Source organism: Tupaia chinensis, unplaced genomic scaffold, assembly GCF_000334495.1.
Source record: "Tupaia chinensis unplaced genomic scaffold, TupChi_1.0 Scaffold000503_1, whole genome shotgun sequence".
NCBI classification, from domain to species: domain Eukaryota; kingdom Metazoa; phylum Chordata; class Mammalia; order Scandentia; family Tupaiidae; genus Tupaia; species Tupaia belangeri.
In genome coordinates this window covers 1500712-1525708 of record NW_006160015.1, presented here as the reverse complement: position 1 = coordinate 1525708, position 24997 = coordinate 1500712, and the positions used below count along the sequence as shown (strand labels likewise).

The following is a 24997-nucleotide window of genomic DNA, read 5'->3' as shown; positions in this document are numbered from 1 at the left end:
ATTTGAACCACAGGTAACTACACGGGAGTCCAAAGACATAACGGCTACAACACTTGCTGGTCCAAGGAAGTATATATTTCTAAAGTAAGCAGAAAAGAAAGAGAGTTTGGAAAACCAAGGTTTGGGAAAGTTTTTTTTTTTTTTATAGATTTTTGCTGTACTGAAAGCCAGCCTATGATCAGAAGTTCTGGAATATAACAGAAGGTTTCAACGTGGAGTGGATGGAGCATAGGATAATTTCCAGTTTCTGAATCTATAGAATGCAGGTTTCCTGGTCCCCTGAAGTTGAATCCTGTCATTCCTTGTCATAAAGGTGAGCAACTAAAACCAGTTCAAGTGGCCAAGTTTACACCACATTGTGGAAGTTTACTTGATGTCATTGATGATTTCTTGGCCACAAGACACTCAGTAAAGTGAAGGTCTCCCAACATGGGAGTCGGGAGTGGGTGGGGCAGCTCCAGGGTGAGAGGTAAGAGCAGCCCAGTGGTCACATGTTCAACGAGAACCCTGGTATCCTCCTACTCAGAACAGACTACTCCCCTGGCTTTCCCCATTCATTGAGATTCACAGGCCCAACTCCAGAACCAGCATCGACTCTTCTCTGTCCACATAGCCCGTGTTCAATTCATCAGAGAGTCCACCTGCTCTACATGCTATTTACTCCAGTTCCAACCATCTCATCATCTCCACTGTCAGCATCCTAATCTAAGCTACTATAATCTGTGGGGACAGAAAGCAACAGGGATATGCCTCTGAAGAACTGAAAGACCATCACTCAGGCTTTAAACATAAAAGACAGACTGTACAAAAGAGTAGAGTAAGACAAGACCAGGAAAGTAAGAAAGGGCTAGACTATAAACTGTTTCTGGGAGTGCACGCACTTGCACCCAGCGTGATTTTCAAGTCGCAGGGTTTGGGACTTAAACCACGATCAGCCGTGTGGGAGACTAGAACTGTAACTACCAGGCCCAGCCCCTCTTCCCCCTTTTTATTACTCGATATTTACTATAGGGCACACACATTTCCTGGAGCGAGACAGAGAGAAGGAAAATGAGAAAGCACCCCCCAGGTAGCATGGTCACAATACAACCTCTCCTCCACATTAAAAACTTAAACAAGGACACTAATCACAAGAGGAAAAAAATTGTGAGGTGCTCAATTTTACCAGGAGATATTGGTAAGAAAAACATCAAATAAATGGATACATTTTGATAATGGCAATAACGCTAATTGATTAAGGGGATATTTATGAATTAAACATCCTTATCTATGGGCAAAATGCTGATTGGTAAGACAAAGGAGTGACCAGCACACCTTTCTGGCAAAGTCAGTCCATCCTTGCTGTCTCCCTAACCAATCCGACATTCCACAATGACAATATTTCTAAGCATTTGATAGTAAATGGAAGTGGCCATCATAAATAGACAGACACCAAAAAAAAAAAAAAAAAAAAAAAAAAAAAAGAAAAGAAAAGAATAAAAAAGAATCTGTACAGTACATTTAAGAACAAAGATTTTTATTTTGAACGGGTCCTCAAGTGAGCTGGAAATCAACTCATCTTTTGGCCGATACAGTGAAAGTATGGTAAAACGTCCCCAAGGGAAACTTTATAGCACCATTTATTCACTGCGGAAGCACGATGCTTTTTGGAACAGCCTAAAAACACAAGGCTGACAAGTGAGAACAAAAAGGTGACATGTAAAACAAAGAAATGGAAGTACGGGACAGTTCTCTGGGTGTTCTTGGACTGATCTGGTTTTCTCCCCTTTTTTGCTTATAGTTCTCAAGAATAACTACAAAATGTGCTAGGAACATATCATCCTGAGATAGGGAGGGACTGCATGTAACAGCATAGGCTTTGTTCCTGTCCCTCTTAAGGATGGTGACATCTCGAGATAGGGAGGAACAGCCCAGGAATTGTTCTTCTCTCCCATGGAAGCAGGGGGACCTTCAAAGCTCTGCCCAGTGAGTCACATGGCCCCAAGGTATTCTACCCAGGACAGACTGCCTTTTGGTGTCTCTCAGCTGTGATGCAAATGGGACACATGCAGTCAAGACTCCTTTGGCCTTGGACTGTGTTCTTGAGTCTTGGGGCACCAGGTGACAATGGATCTGAAATGTTCGTAACTGCCTATGAGTAGTACACTTGCTTCATCTCACTTGTGTATTGTGTATGTGTTCTGTCTCACTAGATTCAAGCGATGTGTAGCACAGCAGTCATGGTGTTTGGACTCCTATTCCTGGTGTTTGGCACAGTGATGATTCCCATTATCCTCCATGCAGTGGGGTGGGGGGTCCGCCCTTGGGATTGATTCTTAGCAGAAGACCTGCTCCACGGAAAGGTAATTTTTCCATTTACTATTCAAGAACACAACTCTGGGAAGATCAAATGAAGGACTAAGGGACCAGCTAAGGGGTGCGATGATTAAGGGGGCTGGATTCCACATTGCTTACTATGCTGTTCGAATCCTGGACCCAGTAGCTTGAAAAACACGTGGGGTATGTGTGCATGTGTGCCACAAATCTTGAGAGAATAGAATCAAAGAGACTGCAGTGTGGCTATCCCTTCTAGGGGTGGGGATGGGGTGGTGATTCTTCATTTTCCTTCTCTCTTTTACTCTCTCTGATGTCTGCACACACCCTATAGCAAATTAAACAAACCAACACAATACAAAAAACAAGAATGCTCAATGCTAAGCAATGTTTCTGAAACCTAAGTCACTATCCTGCAAGAGTTTGCTGGAGGGGCCTGTATTCTTTGTGCGATGCTATAATCTAGAACAGCCTCACCGTTTAAAAGCTTAAAACATCGTTTGCTTGGGACCACCCTACTCCTGTAATGAAGCACACTAGAGCTCCTTCGTGGACACATCCAGCTCAGGAAGTGAGAACTCCAGAGGCACTGCTGGAAAGCTGAGGGTCCAGTTGGTGTCTCTTCCAATGTCCCCACTGATTGTCCCATCAGACAAAACATGTGAAGGCTATCAGAAAGGAATATCTCAAAACTAATCAAGAAATCAAAAGAAGTAAAACCATTATTGCTAGACATAAAACCATTATTGCTGGGTATCACTGATGGTTGATAAATATGTTTAGAATGAACGAACAAAATCATGGTGAAAACACCATCTAAAGGAAGAAGAGAGAAAATGAAGAGAAACAAGGAAGAAGGAAAGATTCAATTATGAAAGAAGAAAGAGCTAACCAGACCTAGAAGGAAGAATCTAGACAAATATTCGGAGACCAAAGTTTAGAACCTGCCGGCCGTGGATCCGATGTGTGAGAGACTCGTGGCTAATTTATCTACCGTCTCAGCCGCAGAGCTGTCTTTTACACTTCGAGCTGTGATTCTCGTCTCTGCAGACCACAGCTGGGACGCTCTTTGACTGTCAGTTCTGTTAGGTTCGCCAGTAGGGGGTAAGCTAGAGGGAGACAAATGTCGGAGGCAGGCAAAGGTCTTCCTTCCTGGTTTCCGCGACACCTGCCAGCATCAACCGAGTCCCCACCTTCTACTAGGACATCTGCAACCAGCCCCTGGGCTCCCTCACAAATGGGCCCAACAGTGGCCCTGATGAGAGGTCTGAGTGCAGCCTCTTCAGGAGCTCTCCTCAGAGTTCCTGGGTCTGGAGATCTATTCTAGCTGCTTCCTAAAATGATTACCCCAATATTTACGTTCCCTGCCTCAAATCATCAATTCCTATGTACCAAATGTCCTAGATTAATTCTTTCCTGTTAAAATTGTTTCTCTGACTACACTCTTTAATTTCTTTTCTTTTTTTTTTTTTTTTAAGTTTTGCCATAGGGTGCTTGTGTTCAGACAGATAGCAAGAAAAGTGAGTAAGGCTGCAATGAATATAAAGAAAAAAAGAAGAAGAAAAGTGAGAAATCATCCCCCAGGGGAAAGGGTCACACGGCAATCCCTTATCCTCTATTCTCTTCCTGGAATTTTGAGCATGCACGAACAAGCACCTGGCATGATTTGCAATGTCATCCAACAACCTCCTGGCAGTTTAAATAAGAGGCTAAACTTTTTTAAAATTTGCTAGAAGGCATATGTGCGAGCTGGGGAAGAGGAATGGGGAGAAAGAGTGAAAGACCGCACCTGGGGGATGGTCATGCCACAACCCCTCTCCTCTATCTTCCCTTTTTGGGATTTTGGATAAGCACACATACATGTATTTTGCAAGCCACTGAGTCTAGGACTTAAACTGTGGAGTTAGACATGTGGGATTCAGTTGCCTTAACCACGATGCCACCAGCTAGTCTAAGGCTGAACTTCTGATTAAGGAAATCCAACATCCTGAAACAACTTTTGTACAGTGAAAATGATGGCTCCCACCAGTGTGCAGAATGATGCTCAGCACGAGCTGTATCTGAGATCTGGAATATATTCATGGTTGGCCATCTTTTCTTCTTTTCTAAGAGAGATTTTTTCCTATAGGGCACATGCACTTGCGGGAGAGAAAGAGAAAGTGAAAAATCAATGCCCAGGAGGAAGGCCATGCCACAATCCCTTTTCCTCCATTTTCCTCTTGGGATCGTAGGCACGCACGCACAAGCGGCCAGTGTGAGTTTAAGCCATCGGGTCCGGTACTCAAACCACAGTTGACTACATAGGAGAGTTCAGAGATATAGCCATTACACGAACTGCTAGTCCCAAGAAAAACTTTTAGTATAAATATATGCCAAGATGTACTGAATATATTATTCAAAAGCACTGAATATGTGTGAAGTGCTTGAGTTCTTGGGAATGAGAGGAAGAATTAAGAGAAAATTAACTTATTTAATTAATTTATTAATGAAATTAATTAATTTATTGTAGATTTCTATCAAACTTTACAAGGAGGAAGTGAACAATGATGTGACTGAAAGCAACTGGAATTGTAGAGGTGAAGAACTCACCATGATCTTGTCACTGTCGATGATGGTGTTTAATCTGTGCGCGATGGTCAACACGGTGCACTGGGCAAATTTCTCCCGGATTTTTTTTTGTATTAACTCATCAGTTCTAGAATCAAAACAGGTAAATTGAATTCTTAAAAGTAGGTTAGGACTTAAGATCATGTCATTTAAAAACATCAGTATTTAGACATGGTCTTGTTCTTATAAAACTAAAAATAGAAAGTCTATAGAGAAATTTACTATTTTTCATAAAACGATGGTAAATATCCACCCCTTATCACCTCCTATTATTTGAAATTATCAGGAGTAGAAATTAGGAATTGAGCTCTCCTTGGAAGCCTATATCATAAACTCTGGAAAACATGTTTTAATGTTTTACAGGTTTCGAGAATTAGGGTTAGCAAGAACTATCTTTGGGGTACGCAGCACTTAGAAACACTTTTCAGCCTCATTAAATGTTTCTCACTTATCAATCATTTAAAATTAGGATTTGATGTTACATGGGCCTCAGTTCTGTACCTTGGATCCACATTTGCAGTTGCTTCATCAATAATCAAAATCCGATTTTTCCTGAGAATTGCTCTGGCAAGGCACACCAACTGTCTCTGTCCAACACTAAAATTGGATCCTGATTCTGCTAATTCAGTATCCATTTTACCAGGAAGATCTTCAATGGCTTCTTTAAGCTGTACCTGTAGGTGTAGAAAGGCATTTTTCCAAATGAACTACTACTCTAGCGGACATGCCTCTTAGAAAAACCTATCTTCATGAAATTGTAGCTATAAGATGACCTCAGCCAATGCTGCATGATGGTTCAGTTCAACAAGTATGTGCTTTGGAGAAATTTTGTAGAACAAGAGCCAAGAGCCACATTCAGGCTACATTCAAGAGCTGTAGAAGAATGAAGCATCAATACATCTCAAGTGAAGAGATCAGTAGATGGATGAGTGATGGTCGATTAGCAGGTACACAGAATTACAACGTCAAATAATAATAAAACAAGTAAATACGCAACATTTTCATAGTTCTCTAAATGCTGAAGCACTCCATGAATGTGACCTTGAGTTGTGCTCATGGTGAAAACCCAGGACTTCTGAATTAGAATGAAATACAATATGGGTATTTATTAATGTTTGCATAAAAATAGAAAAATAAACAAAATCTGAAGTGTAAAATTTAGATCACGGTGTAAGACCCTGTGCTAAAAATTTTAAATGGAGGGCATCAGTGTTGCCAAGCTCCCTATCTTTTTTAGGAACCATATTTATACGTCTATAACTCAGGGGATGAACTGGGCACAAAGTTTTTATCAGCTTTCCCTCTGAGAAACTGTGGTAATACTGCTCTCCAAGATGGGGTTTCTTGTTCTTTCTTTCTTTCTTTCTTTTTTTTTTTTTTGAGAGGTTTTTGCTACAGGGCATGTGTGCTCGCCAGAAAGACAGAGAGATAAAAAGCAAGAAATCACCCTCCGGGGGGATGGCCACATCATAGTCTATTCTCCTCTCAGGATCTTGGGTATGCATGCACAAGCGGCCGGCATGAGTTTAAGCCACCAGGTCCAGGACTTAAACTGCAGTGGAGTATATGGGAGTCCAGTGACATAGTCATTATGCCAACTGCTGGTCCCAAGATGGGTCTTTCTGAAAACTGATGGCCAGCTTTTGAAGAAATACTCTCACACTTGCCCCGGACAAAGGTGACATCTCATCTAGTTTATTTCTCCCACCTCTTTATGGAAAGAGAAGACAGAAAAAGGAATGGAAGGAAAAGAAGAGGGAAGGAGGAAGAGAGATGGATTTTAAACAGAGGCTCACCATACCAAGCCTTGCAATTAGCTAAGATTACAGGTGCATACAACCACAACTTGTGTGTTCAGGTTGGCTGAGGAGCTCAAGCTGGGGCTCCCATATGGCTTCCAGCTTCCCAAGTGGTGATGCTAGCTATATATCACTGTGGCTGAACCTCATCTGGTTTTTACCCTCTTTAAGGTTGTCCTTAACTACTTGAAGAAGAATAGGAGTTGCAAAATAAAGAAAAATGACCATGTTGTCCAAAAACATATTTTTTCCTGAGACTGTCTCTTCTTCATTTATGAGTGAGGGATAGTCAGGAGAATCATATGGATGTATAGGCCCCCTGTAGTATCATAATAGATTTAGGTTATAATAAAGTCTATGCCTGCAGAAAAGGACAATAGAGGCAGTAGAACACAGTGACTGAGAGTGACAAGGAAATTTGAAAAGATATTAATATTATATTAGATAATAGCATGATACTACTATTAAGTTCTTAAGTGAAACAATTATGTTATATAGAAAAAGGTATCTGCAGGAGGTTCTTATTTACACATTTAAGGGTGAATTACAACATAAGGAAAATTTCTGCAACATACCTTCAATATTGCTCAGCAAAATACAGACAGAATATACAGGAGAGAAAACAAATGTGGTGAAATATTAAGAACTGGTAAATTTGGGGACCAACAGCTGGCATAATGGCTATGTTGCTGGACTCCCATGTAGTCGACTGTGGTTCGAGAACCAGATTCGGTGACTTAAACTCACGCTGGGTATATGTGCGGGCGTGTCCAAGATTATGATGTGGCCATCCCTTCTGAGGAGTGATTTCTTGCTTTTTGTCTCTGTTTCTCTCTGTCTTTTTGGCAAGCACAGGCACCCCACAGCAAAAACCTCTTAAAAAAAAAAAAAACCAACTGGTGAATCTAGAAAAAGGATATGTGTATTTATCATACTACCATTTCAATTATTTTGTGATTTGAAATTTGTTTTAATTAAAAAACTGGGGCTTAGGCTAGCCCGCAACCCAGGGGTTAAAGTAACTGGTCTCACAAGACTGACTCTGACGTTCAAGCCCTGGACTCAGCAGCTCGAAAAACATGCCAGTTACATGTGGCATGTGCTTCAAATCAGCGAAGGGTGTTGAAATAGAGGAGGGACTATGGCATGACCATTTCCCATAGGGGTTCCTTTTCACTTTCCCCCTCTCTCTCTGTTGAATGGAAGTGTCCTGAGGAAAAATTAAAACACACAAACACACATGCACATACACACGTATGTATTTTCCTGAAGCCAAATGACCAGGTCTCTGTCTGACTGCTAATCAGGCAAGTTCCTGAAATTTCTCTAGCTTAGATTCCTAACCTATAAATAGGAGCATAATTTATTATAATAAAGATGTCTATCTGCTGTGTTGGAGCACCACGTGAGTCAGTGTATACAACATTTAGAACAGTGCTTCATACCAAGAGAATCTTTTTTTTAAGTTTTGCCATAGGGTGCTTGTGTTCAGACAGATAGCAAGAAAAGTGAGTAAGGCTGCAATGAATATAAAGAAAAAAAGAAGAAGAAAAGTGAGAAATCATCCCCCAGGGGAAAGGGTCACACGGCAATCCCTTATCCTCTATTCTCTTCCTGGAATTTTGAGCATGCACGAACAAGCACCTGGCATGATTTGCAATGTCATCCAACAACCTCCTGGCAGTTTAAATAAGAGGCTAAACTTTTTTAAAATTTGCTAGAAGGCATATGTGCGAGCTGGGGAAGAGGAATGGGGAGAAAGAGTGAAAGACCGCACCTGGGGGATGGTCATGCCACAACCCCTCTCCTCTATCTTCCCTTTTTGGGATTTTGGATAAGCACACATACATGTATTTTGCAAGCCACTGAGTCTAGGACTTAAACTGTGGAGTTAGACATGTGGGATTCAGTTGCCTTAACCACGATGCCACCAGCTAGTCTAAGGCTGAACTTCTGATTAAGGAAATCCAACATCCTGAAACAACTTTTGTACAGTGAAAATGATGGCTCCCACCAGTGTGCAGAATGATGCTCAGCACGAGCTGTATCTGAGATCTGGAATATATTCATGGTTGGCCATCTTTTCTTCTTTTCTAAGAGAGATTTTTTCCTATAGGGCACATGCACTTGCGGGAGAGAAAGAGAAAGTGAAAAATCAATGCCCAGGAGGAAGGCCATGCCACAATCCCTTTTCCTCCATTTTCCTCTTGGGATCGTAGGCACGCACGCACAAGCGGCCAGTGTGAGTTTAAGCCATCGGGTCCGGTACTCAAACCACAGTTGACTACATAGGAGAGTTCAGAGATATAGCCATTACACGAACTGCTAGTCCCAAGAAAAACTTTTAGTATAAATATATGCCAAGATGTACTGAATATATTATTCAAAAGCACTGAATATGTGTGAAGTGCTTGAGTTCTTGGGAATGAGAGGAAGAATTAAGAGAAAATTAACTTATTTAATTAATTTATTAATGAAATTAATTAATTTATTGTAGATTTCTATCAAACTTTACAAGGAGGAAGTGAACAATGATGTGACTGAAAGCAACTGGAATTGTAGAGGTGAAGAACTCACCATGATCTTGTCACTGTCGATGATGGTGTTTAATCTGTGCGCGATGGTCAACACGGTGCACTGGGCAAATTTCTCCCGGATTTTTTTTTGTATTAACTCATCAGTTCTAGAATCAAAACAGGTAAATTGAATTCTTAAAAGTAGGTTAGGACTTAAGATCATGTCATTTAAAAACATCAGTATTTAGACATGGTCTTGTTCTTATAAAACTAAAAATAGAAAGTCTATAGAGAAATTTACTATTTTTCATAAAACGATGGTAAATATCCACCCCTTATCACCTCCTATTATTTGAAATTATCAGGAGTAGAAATTAGGAATTGAGCTCTCCTTGGAAGCCTATATCATAAACTCTGGAAAACATGTTTTAATGTTTTACAGGTTTCGAGAATTAGGGTTAGCAAGAACTATCTTTGGGGTACGCAGCACTTAGAAACACTTTTCAGCCTCATTAAATGTTTCTCACTTATCAATCATTTAAAATTAGGATTTGATGTTACATGGGCCTCAGTTCTGTACCTTGGATCCACATTTGCAGTTGCTTCATCAATAATCAAAATCCGATTTTTCCTGAGAATTGCTCTGGCAAGGCACACCAACTGTCTCTGTCCAACACTAAAATTGGATCCTGATTCTGCTAATTCAGTATCCATTTTACCAGGAAGATCTTCAATGGCTTCTTTAAGCTGTACCTGTAGGTGTAGAAAGGCATTTTTCCAAATGAACTACTACTCTAGCGGACATGCCTCTTAGAAAAACCTATCTTCATGAAATTGTAGCTATAAGATGACCTCAGCCAATGCTGCATGATGGTTCAGTTCAACAAGTATGTGCTTTGGAGAAATTTTGTAGAACAAGAGCCAAGAGCCACATTCAGGCTACATTCAAGAGCTGTAGAAGAATGAAGCATCAATACATCTCAAGTGAAGAGATCAGTAGATGGATGAGTGATGGTCGATTAGCAGGTACACAGAATTACAACGTCAAATAATAATAAAACAAGTAAATACGCAACATTTTCATAGTTCTCTAAATGCTGAAGCACTCCATGAATGTGACCTTGAGTTGTGCTCATGGTGAAAACCCAGGACTTCTGAATTAGAATGAAATACAATATGGGTATTTATTAATGTTTGCATAAAAATAGAAAAATAAACAAAATCTGAAGTGTAAAATTTAGATCACGGTGTAAGACCCTGTGCTAAAAATTTTAAATGGAGGGCATCAGTGTTGCCAAGCTCCCTATCTTTTTTAGGAACCATATTTATACGTCTATAACTCAGGGGATGAACTGGGCACAAAGTTTTTATCAGCTTTCCCTCTGAGAAACTGTGGTAATACTGCTCTCCAAGATGGGGTTTCTTGTTCTTTCTTTCTTTCTTTCTTTTTTTTTTTTTTGAGAGGTTTTTGCTACAGGGCATGTGTGCTCGCCAGAAAGACAGAGAGATAAAAAGCAAGAAATCACCCTCCGGGGGGATGGCCACATCATAGTCTATTCTCCTCTCAGGATCTTGGGTATGCATGCACAAGCGGCCGGCATGAGTTTAAGCCACCAGGTCCAGGACTTAAACTGCAGTGGAGTATATGGGAGTCCAGTGACATAGTGAAATTTACTATTTTTCATAAAACGATGGTAAATATCCACCCCTTATCACCTCCTATTATTTGAAATTATCAGGAGTAGAAATTAGGAATTGAGCTCTCCTTGGAAGCCTATATCATAAACTCTGGAAAACATGTTTTAATGTTTTACAGGTTTCGAGAATTAGGGTTAGCAAGAACTATCTTTGGGGTACGCAGCACTTAGAAACACTTTTCAGCCTCATTAAATGTTTCTCACTTATCAATCATTTAAAATTAGGATTTGATGTTACATGGGCCTCAGTTCTGTACCTTGGATCCACATTTGCAGTTGCTTCATCAATAATCAAAATCCGATTTTTCCTGAGAATTGCTCTGGCAAGGCACACCAACTGTCTCTGTCCAACACTAAAATTGGATCCTGATTCTGCTAATTCAGTATCCATTTTACCAGGAAGATCTTCAATGGCTTCTTTAAGCTGTACCTGTAGGTGTAGAAAGGCATTTTTCCAAATGAACTACTACTCTAGCGGACATGCCTCTTAGAAAAACCTATCTTCATGAAATTGTAGCTATAAGATGACCTCAGCCAATGCTGCATGATGGTTCAGTTCAACAAGTATGTGCTTTGGAGAAATTTTGTAGAACAAGAGCCAAGAGCCACATTCAGGCTACATTCAAGAGCTGTAGAAGAATGAAGCATCAATACATCTCAAGTGAAGAGATCAGTAGATGGATGAGTGATGGTCGATTAGCAGGTACACAGAATTACAACGTCAAATAATAATAAAACAAGTAAATACGCAACATTTTCATAGTTCTCTAAATGCTGAAGCACTCCATGAATGTGACCTTGAGTTGTGCTCATGGTGAAAACCCAGGACTTCTGAATTAGAATGAAATACAATATGGGTATTTATTAATGTTTGCATAAAAATAGAAAAATAAACAAAATCTGAAGTGTAAAATTTAGATCACGGTGTAAGACCCTGTGCTAAAAATTTTAAATGGAGGGCATCAGTGTTGCCAAGCTCCCTATCTTTTTTAGGAACCATATTTATACGTCTATAACTCAGGGGATGAACTGGGCACAAAGTTTTTATCAGCTTTCCCTCTGAGAAACTGTGGTAATACTGCTCTCCAAGATGGGGTTTCTTGTTCTTTCTTTCTTTCTTTCTTTTTTTTTTTTTTGAGAGGTTTTTGCTACAGGGCATGTGTGCTCGCCAGAAAGACAGAGAGATAAAAAGCAAGAAATCACCCTCCGGGGGGATGGCCACATCATAGTCTATTCTCCTCTCAGGATCTTGGGTATGCATGCACAAGCGGCCGGCATGAGTTTAAGCCACCAGGTCCAGGACTTAAACTGCAGTGGAGTATATGGGAGTCCAGTGACATAGTCATTATGCCAACTGCTGGTCCCAAGATGGGTCTTTCTGAAAACTGATGGCCAGCTTTTGAAGAAATACTCTCACACTTGCCCCGGACAAAGGTGACATCTCATCTAGTTTATTTCTCCCACCTCTTTATGGAAAGAGAAGACAGAAAAAGGAATGGAAGGAAAAGAAGAGGGAAGGAGGAAGAGAGATGGATTTTAAACAGAGGCTCACCATACCAAGCCTTGCAATTAGCTAAGATTACAGGTGCATACAACCACAACTTGTGTGTTCAGGTTGGCTGAGGAGCTCAAGCTGGGGCTCCCATATGGCTTCCAGCTTCCCAAGTGGTGATGCTAGCTATATATCACTGTGGCTGAACCTCATCTGGTTTTTACCCTCTTTAAGGTTGTCCTTAACTACTTGAAGAAGAATAGGAGTTGCAAAATAAAGAAAAATGACCATGTTGTCCAAAAACATATTTTTTCCTGAGACTGTCTCTTCTTCATTTATGAGTGAGGGATAGTCAGGAGAATCATATGGATGTATAGGCCCCCTGTAGTATCATAATAGATTTAGGTTATAATAAAGTCTATGCCTGCAGAAAAGGACAATAGAGGCAGTAGAACACAGTGACTGAGAGTGACAAGGAAATTTGAAAAGATATTAATATTATATTAGATAATAGCATGATACTACTATTAAGTTCTTAAGTGAAACAATTATGTTATATAGAAAAAGGTATCTGCAGGAGGTTCTTATTTACACATTTAAGGGTGAATTACAACATAAGGAAAATTTCTGCAACATACCTTCAATATTGCTCAGCAAAATACAGACAGAATATACAGGAGAGAAAACAAATGTGGTGAAATATTAAGAACTGGTAAATTTGGGGACCAACAGCTGGCATAATGGCTATGTTGCTGGACTCCCATGTAGTCGACTGTGGTTCGAGAACCAGATTCGGTGACTTAAACTCACGCTGGCTATATGTGCGGGCGTGTCCAAGATTATGATGTGGCCATCCCTTCTGAGGAGTGATTTCTTGCTTTTTGTCTCTGTTTCTCTCTGTCTTTTTGGCAAGCACAGGCACCCCACAGCAAAAACCTCTTAAAAAAAAAAAAAACCAACTGGTGAATCTAGAAAAAGGATATGTGTATTTATCATACTACCATTTCAATTATTTTGTGATTTGAAATTTGTTTTAATTAAAAAACTGGGGCTTAGGCTAGCCCGCAACCCAGGGGTTAAAGTAACTGGTCTCACAAGACTGACTCTGACGTTCAAGCCCTGGACTCAGCAGCTCGAAAAACATGCCAGTTACATGTGGCATGTGCTTCAAATCAGCGAAGGGTGTTGAAATAGAGGAGGGACTATGGCATGACCATTTCCCATAGGGGTTCCTTTTCACTTTCCCCCTCTCTCTCTGTTGAATGGAAGTGTCCTGAGGAAAAATTAAAACACACAAACACACATGCACATACACACGTATGTATTTTCCTGAAGCCAAATGACCAGGTCTCTGTCTGACTGCTAATCAGGCAAGTTCCTGAAATTTCTCTAGCTTAGATTCCTAACCTATAAATAGGAGCATAATTTATTATAATAAAGATGTCTATCTGCTGTGTTGGAGCACCACGTGAGTCAGTGTATACAACATTTAGAACAGTGCTTCATACCAAGAGATCAATAGATACTGCCGATTCACAACAATGCTGTCAGCGAGCACTCTGTGGTACGCTTCATTTTCCGTCACGGCATTTCCCAGTACTTAATGTGCTACTGCATATGCATTTGCTTATGGTCCATCTTCCCGACAAAAATCTCAGTTTCAAGAGGGTGGAGACTTCATCTCTCCTAATGACTGTTGTAACCCTGCCTATGTAAAAAAGCTGTCCGTACGTATTTCCTGAATGTTTATAGGAAGCCACAAGCCACAAGTACATCTTACTTTGTGACATGTCTGTTCCTAGAAAGCAGAAAATAAATCCATAGAGATACATACTTATAGGAAATACCATTTTCTTATTAAATGACATTGTAAAAGAAATACATTCCTTATAAAACATTGGCTCCCAAATATTATAATACTATACTTAAAAATGTGGAAAGTATTAAAAAAATTTTTTTGGAAAAAATGACCAAACAATAGTATTGAAAAATGTATATCCCAATATAGATTAACTCTGATTTTTTTTTTTAATTTGCTATAGGATATGTGCACTGACCAGAGAGAAACAGAGAGAGAGAGAGAAAGCAAGAAAGCACCCCAGGGAGGATGGCCACAACACAATCCTTTCTCCTCTTGGGATTTTGGTACCCACGAACCCAGCAAGTTTTTCCAGCCACTAGGTCCAAGATTCAAACTACACTACTGGCTGTGTGGAACTGAGCCACCTCAATCACCATGCCATTGGCTGGTTCGAAAATATTTCTAAGCTTAAAAAATGCCAAACTATAACAAAACTGAAACTGAGTAAGACACCTGATTTCTATCATCATACACATTTTCTTTGTATTTTTTTCCTTTTCTTTCTTTATTTAAAATTTTAAGTTCTAGAGGGTAAATGTGCTCATCAGAGAGGGAGAGGAAGGAGGCACACACACCCCCCCACACAATGAGGTGTGGTCATGCTGCAATCCCTTCTCCCCCATCACCATTCTGTGTGAACTCCAGGCACGGATGCACCTAGTGTGTTCCTTGGCTAGTGGCCAGGACTAGGACTTGAACAGCAGTCGGCGGGTAGGATCTCATTCCTTATACCACAACGCCATGGGGCTGGCCCATAAATATTTTCAAAGTAACCTATTTACTATATGCACTTATCCACCGGATGCCAGAGCCCCTCATAGGATATTAACATGGTGTCAGATAATGTTTCCATGTTTTGTGGAAATTTCTGACTCCCCCCCCCCGAAAACAAACAAACAAACCAAAAAACCCAAAACAATAAAAACAACCAAAAAACAAGTAATAACATCTTCTCTGGAAGAGAAGAGAGATGAAATGTAATCAACGTCCATCAAGGGATGGGGATGAGCTTTTACTAGAACATAGTCAACAGTAAATGCTTGGCCGTTGGAAAGGGAAATGTAATGTGTAAGGAAGAAGCAAACACCTGAGAATGAGTTTCCTCCTCATGTCAGAGTTCTGTATCGTGAGCTCCTGTGTGACAAGGCACACTTGAATCCTAATAGAGATACTATCGATGTTGCGCATAATGGGAAGATTTCCTCACCGTTCTGACATGACATACCATACTCTTCTCAATTGCATATCCCAATACTAACAGAGTTTCTTTTAACCAAGGAACATGCTGATGATTCATCTTGCGAGTTTTACCTACTGTGATCTCTTGACCTTTGTCTGATACACCACTTCAATCCTGAGTCATTACTTTGTTATAGACTTGCCATTACTTCTGGCAACTAATTCGAGTCAACTGGCAATAATTCTAGTAAACTTCCTTCAGTGACTCTTTTAGTATAAGGGGAAACTTGCAGCACATTAAAAATAAATTTTAAAAAATTAGATGAGATGGGCAACATCCATAGGCCTGTCTCTATTTTTCAAGGTTAAACCTATTTTTTCACTTCTGTTATTATTCTATCCAAGGGAAAAGAAAGAGGAAGAAATAAAGAAAAAAAAAGTAAAAAAAAGAAAAGAAAAATAATCTTTACATTTGAAGTGGTTAAAGAAGAAATTTAAAAAACACTTTTTACTTTTTGCTTTAGTTTGCTATAGGGTGCTTGCACTCTCCAAAGACACAAAGAGACAGAAAGAGAGAGAAAGTAAAAGCACCCCTCCGGGGTCGGGGCGTTAAAAACCATTCCCCAATCCCTACTCCTCTCAGAAATCTTTTGGGCACGCACACAAGTATGCTTAGCTTATTTTTCAAGCCACTGGATCTGGGACTACACTGTGCAGTCAGCCATGTGGGATTTAGTTATCTTAACCACCATGTCACCCACCGGCTGACCCAGGAACAGCACCTTCTTGTTCTTTTTTGAGAGATTTTTGTTATAGGGTGTGTGCGCTCACAGACAGACAGCGAGATATAGAGATAGAAAGTGAGCAATCACCCCCCAGGGGGATAGCTATGCCACAATTCCTTCTCCTCCATTCTCCTCTTAGGATCTTGGGCACATACATACATGCGCCCGGTGTGAGTTTAAGCCACCAGGTCCGGGACTCGAACCGCGGTTGACTACATGGGAGTCCAGTGACACAGCCATTACATCAACTGCTGGTCCCGAACAGCACCTTCTTAATGAAGGTCAAGTGTACCGTCGAGTTTGGGCTCCCACTTCCTTTTGAGCATCGTTTGTTTCTAAGACAAGTGACTAGGGGTTTTAGTCACTTTGAAAGGAGCTGGCAAGGACACTAGGCCCACTAAGGAGCAGAATGGCTCACACTGCTCTAGTTTAGATAGAAGAAAGCTGCAGAGACAGCAGACAGATCGTGACAGGAATCAGAGGGACTGGAACAACACTGGAGTCATGGTGCTGAATTCTTTGCACAATGTCTTTTCAGATAAACAATCACACATAGCATCATGCACACAATCCTATAGAGAGGAGTTCGGACTTCATCATAAGATATCCTGAGTGGGACCAACAGATGGTGTAATGGTTACATTGCTGGACTCCCAAGTCGTTGACCGCAGATCAAGTCCCAGACCTGGTGACTTAAAATTCATGCATGTGTGTGCCCAAAATCCCAAGAGGAGAATGGAGAAGGTATTGCCAAGTGGCCATCATTCCTGGGGGATGAATTTTCACTTTCTGTCTCTCTCTGTCTTTCTGGTGGGCACATGTGCCCTATAGCAAAAATCTCTCTGTAAAAACAAACAAACAAACAAACAAACAAAAACCAAAAAAAACAAAAAACAAAACAAGGTACCCTGAGATTCCAAAGACTCTAAGGAAGAATCCCTGTCCTATCATGATGACATCCAATCCTGTAAACCCGGGGTCATGCATATCTAATTATTTGTTGGAAAATTCACAGTGCTTCCTCTGCTAGAAATTCAGTCTTTTACACTCATCCAGATAAGAAAAAAAAAAAATTGGGGAAATACAGAAAAATCAAAAAAGAAAAGAAAAATCTCCCTTTGTTTTATTATCATTAAACCAGCAATGTTAATATTTGGGAGTTTACTTATTTTTTTAATTAGTTTATTACATTTTATTTATTTATTTATTGAAATTTGACGGGGGTTGGGGGGGTGAGAAAACAAGCCATCAGGTCTGGGACTCAAACCCCGGTTGGCCATGTGGGAGTCCACCATGCCATCTGTCAGCCCTATTTCTTATTTTAAAATTTGCTATACGGCATGTGAGCTCACCAGAGAAAGAGAATGCAGTCGGTCAGGTCAAGGACTCAAACTGCAGTTGGCCATGTGGAAGTCCAGCACCTTAACCACCATGCCACCTGCTGGCCCCTTGGTGTCTTTCTTCAGTACAGGTTTTAGAATATGTTATGATTATGAATTGCTAGAACCATGCTGTGAACAACATAGTATACCTTAATTCTTAGAAACAATGTACAGAATGTGTCACTGAAAAATATGCAATATCATAAGGAAATAGTTCCTAGAAAAAGACAATGGAAGTATAATTTATCACTAAGACAGAGTTTCTAAAGCTCTGAGGCCAATTCCTGAAGCAGTACCTGAAAACGACTCCCTATACTTTCCAGTCAGAACTCTCAGTACACTCGCTCATTTCTATTTACAGGAAGCTCCATGTGTAGTTTAAATAAAAGGAGACTTTAGTATCACCTGCCGCTCTCATTCTTCCCTCATCATTTTTAGACTTCTGACAGGCTACTATATATTTGTATATATATATATATTTTTTAATTTCTCTATTTTAAATTTTGGCTACTACAGATGAAATTACCATAGGTTACAGTCAAGTTCTACAACAGTTTTTGGAAGGATTGTCTCCCAGCTAAGAATTCTTCGCTATGATGGGAACCATGTGTTTCTAAAGAAACTTCACGATCTGAGAATCTGTGAGGAGAAATCTCAGGCTCTGAAGCAAAAAGGAAAATAATTTACAAGTAATTCCTGTATTTTCAGGGTGTGTCGACGTCACTATTAAATTCATCTTCTAAGTTCAACAAGGGTAGATCATCTTATACCTCTTCATATTTGATGGTGGACTGTCTTCCCTATCTCTCTTCTACAAGATTTTCACTGTAGAAAGACTCACAAACTTAAATGAAATCAATGGCCAGTTGCTTTTCGATTAGCCTGTGAAGGAATAGAATGTGAAGTAATTGACCTAATTTAGGAAAATACAATCCCCACAGTTGCTGGAAAGGAGCGTGTCTGTGTTAAGACCTGGCACTGACATACGATCAGAAGCGAGAATTACTGGCAGCCAACTCTCGGGTCTCCAAATCTGCTTGCTCACAGTCAAAAGCTATCTGTAAATAAGAGATTTCGAGCTACTCCTGGAAGGGAAACAGTAACAAATGCCCAGTTCAGAACAATGGCAGTAACAGTGAAGAACTGATGGGATTTGTGTTTTATTTATTTATTCATTTTTGAAAGAAATAAGCCAAACTTCTCTGAAATGGAGAGATCAACTACCAATACATATTTATTAAACACTTACTTTTCAAAAGTAAAAGACTGAGTGATGTCCTAAAAGGGATTAGAAGTTGTATGCTTTCTACCATTGAGTAGCTTAAGTTAATTTGTAGAACTAGGGTGAACACACAATATAATTATAGTGTTAAAATATACAAACCAGTAGTACCTTAACAATCAAAATCCATTTCATGCACGGGGAAGGAAATTGAAAGAAGCAATGCAAAGGGGACCTCCACACACAAATCATAGAAAATCCTCTAGAAATGAATGTTATCAGTATAAAAACTTAGCAAAGGCTCCAGGGTGTATTACGTGCATTCACACTGTAGCATAAGAATGACATGTTTGCCAATAAATAATTATTATCACAGCTTACTGTATGATTTGCCTTTATAAATACTTTCTTATAAAACTTCAAAGCATTTCCTAAGTATGATCTCATTTATCATTCAGTTCATAATGAAAAACAATTACTGTCTCTTAGTAGATGTTCCTAAGTGCAGAGCAATAAAATAAATGTTGCTCAGTAACTTAGTAACCAGTGGAATATGAACTGAATTTCTAGGTTGAAGTTTTGTATTTTAAATTGAATACAAATTCTAGTGCAGTGCTCTGCTAAAGAGAAATAAGATACTATCTCTGGTCACTTTGGATTACAACAACCATGTTAAAATATAAGAGACAATTACTTTTGGTTTTCATCATCAATATTATCATTATGATTTAAGTACATCATTGTTCTCCGGTGGTGAATTCAGATAGTTAAGCCAGTAAGTTCCCCTTCATTACCTGTGATGATATAAACGTACATACACATACATGGTAATAAGTTAAACATAATGACATTTGATAAATACCTCTTTCAGAGCATTCCACAGTTCCTCATCAGTGTGTTCATTAAAGGGATCCAGGTTTTTCCTCATTGTTCCAGTGAATAAAACAGGTTCCTAAATGCCCAAGATAGTGTCTGTCATTACCATAAGTCACTTTTCATTTTACTCCAATGCTCACTTCAACAAACACACGCGGACAAAAGAAAACCACCAAAACTCATTGTAATCATTAATCACGAGGCTGCCAATGCCCGTTTACTAAACATCGTTATTGATTTCACATTGCACAAAGGGCACTCCAAAATATCACCCAGACCGTCCAGCACTAACAAACAATGCTGTTGCAGTATGTCAACCTCAGAAGAAAATAAAAAAGGACTTATTTTCAAAACTCAGGTTTAATCTGCCTGCTTTGTTTTCAGGTAATACCTGCTTAGATAGGAAACCCAAAGATCTAGCCATTTTAGGAACTGTCAAGAAAGCAACAAAAGCTGCCAATCCTGCTGCAACATTGGGAAATAGCAACAGCATGATTAGGTGAAGTTTATGCTTCAGAGCCAAAGTGTTAAGTATTTTCAGATTTACTCTGAACAATTAGGATAGCTTCTCCATTGGTTTACGTTCGGGACTAGGACTCTCTTCCCATGTCTGAATGCGCTCTTCTGGTCTTTGTGTGAAGATGGAATGTCATGATGCCAGTGGCACCTCTAGTCATAAAGAAATCACCTCTGGTTTCCCATCAGCTAATCCCCATGGAATCTTGTCTGTGCAACAGGGTGGCATGCCTCACAGAACCTCCTTATTAACCACAAGGGCAGCGTAACCTGAAACCCATTGTGAAGAATGTCACAATAAAATTATGTTAATTCCGATAGCTATTCCTATTCATCGACTTCACAGAAGCCTGCAGTTAAGTTGTTCTCGAAATGTATGCCTCCTTCTGGTCAAGAGAGAATTCTGTACCTAAGCTCATGTAGGCTGCATCCAAGTTTTTTACTGGAAAGTTCTCATAACATAGGCTACAGGGTGTAAGCAGCTGGGGAGAGCCCTAGCTACATTCAGTGAAGTGGCAGGACAATGAAACGGAGAGACGTGGGCAAGAAAAGACAGCCCTGGAGAACGGCTCAAGGGGATTACCACCTCACGCCTTGGCCATAGGACTGGACTGTTCTTCCTCGTTACTTAAAACCCTTGATAAAAAGGTAAGTAGGTAGACTTTTCTCAGGCCATGAAGAATGACACATAGAGACACTCCAAGCCTTTACCTATGGTCTTGGTTTTAAGACTAGCAAGGAAGAAATCGATACAGAAAGCAGATTGTGTGACACTACAAAAAAAAAAAAAAAAATACTACCCAGGTGTCTATAATAACATAGAGACACTCCAAGCCTTTACCTATGGTCTTGGTTTTAAGACTAGCAAGGAAGAAATCGATACAGAAAGCAGATTGTGTGACACTACAAAAAAAAAAAAAAAAAAAGGAAATGCTTTGGGCCAGAAGGTGGTGTAATGACTGAAATGCTGGATTCCACATAGCCAACTCTGTGGTTCAAGTCTCACACCCAGTGTCGTGAAAAACAAAACTGGGTACATGTGTATGTGTGCCTGAAATCCCAAGAGGAGAAAGAAAGAAAGAGAAGGGATAGAGGCATGGCCATCTTGCCTGGGGAGTGATTTCTTACTTTCTCTCTCCAGTGAGCACATATGCCCTAGAGCAAAAAATTCTAAAAAAAAAAAAAAAAAAGATATCCCTCATAGAATCCAGACATAAAAAAAGACTAAGCAGGCACTTTACTTGACAAAGTGAGGCCCAGTTGAAATATGCACTGCATAGCTGTGTCCCATAGGCACCAGGGAGGTCCTGGTTTCCTGGTCCAATCGAAAGACTGGGCATGACAGCATGCGTGTATAACGCCTGCCACTCAGGGCAGCTGAGACAGGAGGACTGTAAACCGGAGGCTGGCTTGGGCAACACAATGAGACCCTGTCTAAAAAAGAACCAGTCAGGGTGGCACATGCCTACCATCCCAGCTGGGGAGGTGAGGCAGGAGGATTGTGACACAGACAAAAAGAAAAAGGCAGGTGGGGAAGGAGGGAGGGAGGAAGGGAGGGAGGCAGGACAGGTGAACAGGTGGGCATTGGTCACACATTTTCTAAATCACTACTGAATACGACTAAAATGTGTTGGGACCAGACCACTGTGCATGCTCTGTGAAGGTGGACCCCTACAGAAAAGTCTTGGATTTATGTCCTGAGGTCTCCCTGGACATCCTGGATATGTACATTCATGATCAGGCTGGCTGAGTCTCGGGGGGACTGTGGCATGAAGCTCCTATTTGGGGTTCCCCTTTCTTTCTCATAGAACACACAAACATAATAGAAAACTTGAAAACTCTCGACAGCCGAAAGACTGCGGACTCAATAGGCTTCTAAGCAACAATGGATATTTCTTGTCAGTGAAACAGTCATCATTCTACTTCAGATTAAAACAAGAAAAAAATGATGTTCCTCTGTAATTATCAACTGAAAGAGCCCAGAAAGCTAGGTAATCTCTCCTCCAGTTTTTTTTTTTTTTTGAGAGGATTTTGCTATAGGGCACGTGCGCTCGCCAGACAGAGAGACAGAAAGCGAGAAATCACCCCCCAGGGGGGATGGCCACACCTCAATCCCTTCTCCTCCATCCTCCTCTCAGAATCTTGGGCACGCACGCAAATGCACCCGGCATGAGTTTAAGCCACCGGGTCCAGGACTCGAACCACGATCATAGGACTACGTGGGAGTCCAGCAACATAGCTAACAGCTGGTCCCTCCTTCAGTTGTTGATATGAGGTTTTTTTTGTTTCCACAGGTGAGGGGAGGCTGCTACCTATCCATAATACCCCCAACTTTTTATTTTAAGATGGTCTGACAATGTGCTGGCCTCAAACTCACAATCCTCCCGCTTCAACCTTGCAAGGGACTGGGTCTAAAGGCACATACCACCACACCGGACCTCGCTCTATTTTTTTGATTCTTCTCCTACTACCTTCCAAGGGTCTAAACCACAGCAGTACTTTATTCAGGGACCAAAGCTGAGAGCCCCATTGAGGCTGGATGTTTGAGGTGGTAAAGAGCTGAAAGAAGCCAGTGTAAGGAATCAGCTTTGAGCCCATCTGGAGAAGCGAGAGGTGGGCTCTTTGCTTCTATTAACGACAGATCCATTTCCTTTTTCACGACAGCTTATAGTACCTGAAGCTTTTGTTTCAGGTTCCGACCAGGGAACAAAATTAGTAGGGTTTGATAAAGTGCCCACCTGGGTTTTCAAGTATACTCTACAGACATGATAGCTACAGTTATCTATAAGAAAGTTGCTTTGCTTATGTATTATTTTTTAAAGAATTATTTTTATTTATTTAATTTTATTTGTTATTTTTATTTGACCAAAACACACACACACAGAAAGAAAGGGAAAGTGAGAAAGCAAGTCACCAGGTCCAGGACTTGAACCACAGTTGCCCACGTGGGAGTCCAACACCTCAACTACCACATTACGTGCTGGCTCCAAAGTTGCAGACTAACTGTCTTCCTTTGTTAAGTGTGTGAAAAGGTTCACATTATTGGCATGTTTGGGAATGGTGGTTTAAGTGGCTCCAAAGGACAGGTACAGAAATTTGTAATTCAAGCCCAATGCCCGAATTCATGATTAAAGTCTCTGGCCTGACACTTCCCTCACTTTCTTCCATTTCAGAAACTCCTTGAAATGGACAAATCTCTCCAAGGAGTAGAGACTAAAGTGAGATTCTTCTCAGGGCCATGAGCTGGCTGTTAGCTCTAAGCCCCTGAACAATGTCTACAGGTGCTTCACACTGAGTTTTAGCAGTGACCCCAGACCCTCAGTGGGCTGTGAAGAGGTTCTGCTAATTATCACCAATCATTGCCTTGCCAACTGTCATAAGAAGACAAAATTTAAATGTAAACACCAGTACGGGTCACCACTTAAATCTAGATTGTCAACTGAAAGGGAAAGATGAGGCAATTACTCATGTTTATTTAGCAGCATTCGATAAAAGGAATCAGTTTAATACATAAGAATTTTTTATGACATGCTGAATATATATCCCATTAATGAGTAAAATTTCAATCCAAACTTGAATAAGGAAAATGACTTAATAAAACATTAAGTGACTGAATTATACTTTTCCTTAAAACCAGCAGGCAATTTGTTAACAATGTCAGTTTTCATATGCCAATTTGTTTTATGTGTGGGTATTCATTTTGGTTTCTATTCGTTCCACTTTCATCCACTTGCCAAGTAAGAAATCAAAATATCATGTTCAAAAGGTAATAAAAGTACTCGTAAGTAGAACACAGTGCAAGAGTAGATATGGGTCAAATTCATTATTATTTTTGATACATATTATTATTCCAAGTACCCACCACCATGTAGTAAAGTTAGTAAACTAATCTTATAAATAAGTGTTGTAAAAATGCTTGCAGGCAGGACATTTCGGTATAGAGATTTACGGTAGGACATACAACCTTCATGTAAATACACAGAAAATTTATTACCTGAGTCTATTTTACCTGAAGCTAACATATTTAACTCCATTTAATAAGAGTTGTATTTTAACCTCTCTAGCTAGTTGGCCCAGGCCAGTTGGTAAAACAAACACTCTTGTTCACTGTAACATTTTAAATGGCACATTAGTATCCATGCAATTTTCATCACAGTTTAAAGCTCACACTTAAAAAATACTTTATGCCATATTCTAACACTTTTTCCTTCATTACTAATGTAACACAAGTTCCTATGAGGCAGGTGACCCAAAGATGGCCACTCTGAATTAAAGCATTTAGTGCAGTAAATTGATAATCCCTCAATACAGATGCAAGACTGAACTCTGCCATCTTACTAGGCCTTTTGTGTAACTTATTACTGGAAGACAAGTCACTCATTATCTCATGAAGAAACTCTAGCCACTAACCTTCAGACACTTAAAACGACCTGAGATGAATACAAAAACTGTATGAATAGTTAGGAACCAACAAAGAAAGCACAACACTTTCGCCCTCTTCTCTGTCAGTCCCAAATCAAGAAAGTTTCCTCTCCTAAAATGCATACTCAACAGAGGCTAATACGGTCGTTTTCTGCTGTCCTAAGAACTACCTACATTTCATATTCAATTTCTGAGGACCTTTATTAAGACAACTCGTCTCCCTGTCTCAAGAATGAGGGAATCACCTGAAGTCACTTTAAATCGTGGTCTCCTCCTCCTTTAAAAAAAAAAAAAAAAAAAAATCCTGTACCCTCTGAATGAACCGATCAT

At 40.1% G+C, this 24997-nt stretch overlaps 1 protein-coding gene across 1 annotated transcript in view; it reads right to left on the bottom strand.

The window, feature by feature from the left end:
- ABCC4 (ATP binding cassette subfamily C member 4 (PEL blood group)) overlaps positions 1-24997 on the bottom strand; it is a 212260-nt gene that overhangs the window by 24484 nt on the left and 162779 nt on the right. Inside the window, exons 26-28 of the mRNA XM_014590934.2 lie at positions 19716-19805; positions 11190-11362; positions 9297-9402 (exon numbers count right to left, since the gene is read on the bottom strand). Coding sequence (XP_014446420.1) covers positions 9297-9402; positions 11190-11362; positions 19716-19805 — 369 coding nt within the window. The remainder of the gene's footprint in view (positions 1-9296; positions 9403-11189; positions 11363-19715; positions 19806-24997) is intronic.